The sequence below is a fragment of the Danio aesculapii genome, chromosome 2, assembly GCF_903798145.1.
Source record: "Danio aesculapii chromosome 2, fDanAes4.1, whole genome shotgun sequence".
NCBI lineage: Eukaryota > Metazoa > Chordata > Actinopteri > Cypriniformes > Danionidae > Danio > Danio aesculapii.
The window spans coordinates 1,216,846-1,220,430 of NC_079436.1; the positions used below are offsets into that span (position 1 = coordinate 1,216,846).

A 3,585-nucleotide genomic window follows, 5' to 3' on the forward strand; every position below is an offset into this window, starting at 1 on the left:
TTTAGAATAAACCACTGATGTTTATGGTACAGATTAAAGTCACCATCATATGCATTTAACTTGACGCTCAAAAATGAAAGTTGTAGGCAGCAATTACATTATTTAACCTTATTTAACATCGTTTAAAATTATAAGTGAATAACTGAATCATTTATTGAAAATTAGACTCAAAGTAAATATGGGTTGTACAAATTATAATCAAATGAGAATCACGCTGGTATATTTTGTGCTAGAAAACATACAGATTATTCTGCTGAATTAGTTTAAAACCTCAAAATGTAAAGTGTAGAAGCAGTCGGACCAACAAAAGAGCAAGGCCCAGTTAGTTTAACACAATATACGTTGAAAGTTTTACTTGAATAGATTAAAATGAAAGTCAACGTAAATGTCTGTGAAAATCAATTTGTGACTACAATGTTTGCAATCTTTATATTTTGAAACATCGTTTTATGTTCTAAACTAAATTTACAGTTAATTAAAACATGATAAAACGTTTTAAATTCCATTAGTTGGTTTATTATGTCTGAAATTTGCTGTGACAAGTATTTTAATAAGCATATTGTGAAGTTGACACATTACAGAATGGTACGGAAATGTGAACATTTTATGAAAACACTTGCTCATGTACGTGTTGTTTTATTGTAGGCTAAAATGTTAAATATTTCGTGTGTTTAAATGAATATATAATATTTTCTAAACCTAAATTAACGTCGACCATTTTGTCGTTGAAAAGCGGTTGTTCTAGAAGGGATACAGCTGCGGACGAAAGTCAACGATAATTATTTATATTATTTATTAAATTATCAATTAATTGTATTTCACTAACGTTATAATAGAATTATAACGACAACTATTTATTAAATTACCAATTAAATTGTATTTTATTAACGTTTACCTCAACCCTCGTAGTAATGTAAAAACAGTCATTTTAACTATAATAATTTATTAAATTACCCATGAAATTGTGTTATTAACGTCTTCCCCTACCCTCACAGTACTGTAAAATCATTAATTATTGCTGTACAGTGCCACCAGAATTAAGCTTTCTGTGAGTATCCTCAGCTGTATCCCATCCTGACTTTACCTTCGTTAACATGTGATAAATGTTGCATTTCTCAGCGCTTGTCAGGATGGACCAATCACAGTGGATTCTGATAAGTACGCAGACGAGAATTACTTACAGAAGATTGTTCTTTGAGTTAGTTTATACTTAGACACATATTTTTGACGAAAGTACAGTTTTATTAAAACCCTATCTATCGCATACTGTCTTCAAAAAGTCATTCATCATCCTGAGAGCGCTCTCTGCAGGAATACTCGAGTATTACCTGATTTTTTACTCCGTTTTTTCGTTCATGCGGCGCTCGTCCACGTGTTATTGCCGCGCCGCTACGCATGCGCACAGTGTCCGGCCCGGTGTGTGTATGATGGCGGCGTATGTGGAGATTCTGAAGAACGAGTTTCCACAGATCGACTCTGAACTCTTCGATTATATCACCGGTACTGTACATATTTATGACATTATTATACATCTATTATATGTTATATGCGCGGTTGGTCTCAGCTCCCGCGTTAACGACAGGAGTTCATTCATTGTATAAAATAGTGCTGATGAGGAGATCGTGCTAACAGACAGTGTCAGACAAAACTGACGCCTTAAAGTAAGTTTACATTATTTAATGGAGTCTGAAGTTATCAATTCAATCAAATGGTAAGTTAATTACACGATAATATTTGTGGAATAAGACGGCTGAAGTGAAGTTTGACAGTCAGTGACACTGGTCTCGTGTTTCCAGGCAGACGGATGATTTATTGTTCTTACAATAATCTTATATAATATATTTGAATATATTTAGTATGACATAATGTAATATAAAGGCAATATACTGAGCAATAAGACAACGGTTACGTAGTAGATCACGTGATTAATGAAGGTTTCCCACGGGTCACGGAATTTCTGGAAAATATATTTTATTTATTTATTTATTTGCTTAAGTCATTAAATATCAGGGACACATTGAATATTTTGTTGTTTGTCGTTTTACATTTAAATTTCTGCATAGTCAAAGTAAAAACATCTATACCTTTTTTAATCCGTTTTGTGTTATGTACATATGATGTATGTGTATATGCACTGTACATAAAATGCTAATAGGATATATATATATATATATATATATATATATATATATATATATATATATATATATATATATATATATATATATATGAGCAATTCCATGCAAATGTCAACCTTGCCATGAAAAAAAAATACGTATTCGCCAAATTTGCGAAACTGTTTCTGTTTTTTGTGTAGGCTTGTATGTTACAGTGCTTTAAAAATACTCAAAATTGTTTCTGCCAGTGTTTTCAAACTATTATGTTTGATTTACCAAAGTCACACAAGTGGAAATGTCACATCCATAACGAAGCTTTTTCCTTTTAAATGCAAAAATGTAAAATAAAATAAATCAATCGTTTTTGTTCTATAAAGAGCTAACTCTTACCCTTTTGATTAGCATTGTTTCTAATGGGTTGTGCAGTTTAATTCACAGAATTTCTACAAAGTATGTTGTAGACTGTAAACTCGCATACTTTTTCTGTCACATCCATAACACATGTTAATTTTCCTCATTAAAAATATAAAAAATGTTTACAGATTGATCTGTATCTGCTCCCACAACTCTATGGTTAGTTGTTTTGGAAAATATAAACAGATGTTTCAATATAATGTTAACTTATACGTTCTCCGTGAATTTATGTTTTGAAATTTTACTGCAAATGTCACATCCATAACGCTGGAAATGCTCATCTATATATATCTATATATCTATATATCTATATATATATATATATATATATATATATATATATATATATATATATATATATATATATAACAAATATTAAATATGTTATGTTTATACATTATATTCATGCATATAGGTAGGTTTGGATAAGCCATTAAAGTTATTAAAATGTAATTAGGGGAGTTAAAACTAGTTCAAAGCAATTAGAGTGATTAAGTGAAACAGCGGCTTATTTATTAATTAAAAGTCATACGTTTGCTGTTTTTTAATGACAATATGACCAGCAGTAAATACTTCTGTGGTGAAACGGTGTGATTTATATAGAAGGTAAAGTGAAATCCCTCCTACCATAGAGCTGCCAGATGGGGTTTCGGAAAGTGCTGGAGTATTTGCTTATTTTAGTTTAATCATAAATACTTAAAGTAAAATTAAATTAGAATAAAAGTTAAATTTAATTTAATAAAATGTTTAAACTAAAATTACATGACATTTAAAATGAAATAAAAACAGATAAACAAAATCACTGTTTTTCTCAGTGCGTAAGCTTTTAATATCTGTCTCATTATTATATTAACATTGACAATTTGAACAAAATATGATGTCTAAATATTTAGTTTATTTCAGAAATGTTTCATTTATAGTAAATAAATTGTGTTTAAATGAAAGCATTGCATGACAAGCTCATCTTTGATAGCTGTATGTTTCACAGGTAAGCAAACTTACATGCTTTACTAGAGTGTACTGCTACAGTGTATAACTGGGATATTGTGTATCC

At 30.0% G+C, this 3,585-nt stretch overlaps 1 protein-coding gene across 1 annotated transcript in view; it reads left to right on the plus strand.

Annotated features, from left to right (window-relative positions):
* The first annotated feature begins 1,405 nt into the window (after positions 1-1,405).
* The window catches only part of abcf3 (ATP-binding cassette, sub-family F (GCN20), member 3), a 23,294-nt gene continuing 21,114 nt past the window's right edge, over positions 1,406-3,585 (plus strand). The window contains exon 1 of the mRNA XM_056470513.1: positions 1,406-1,500. Coding sequence (XP_056326488.1) covers positions 1,425-1,500 — 76 coding nt within the window. The 5' untranslated portion in view covers positions 1,406-1,424. The remainder of the gene's footprint in view (positions 1,501-3,585) is intronic.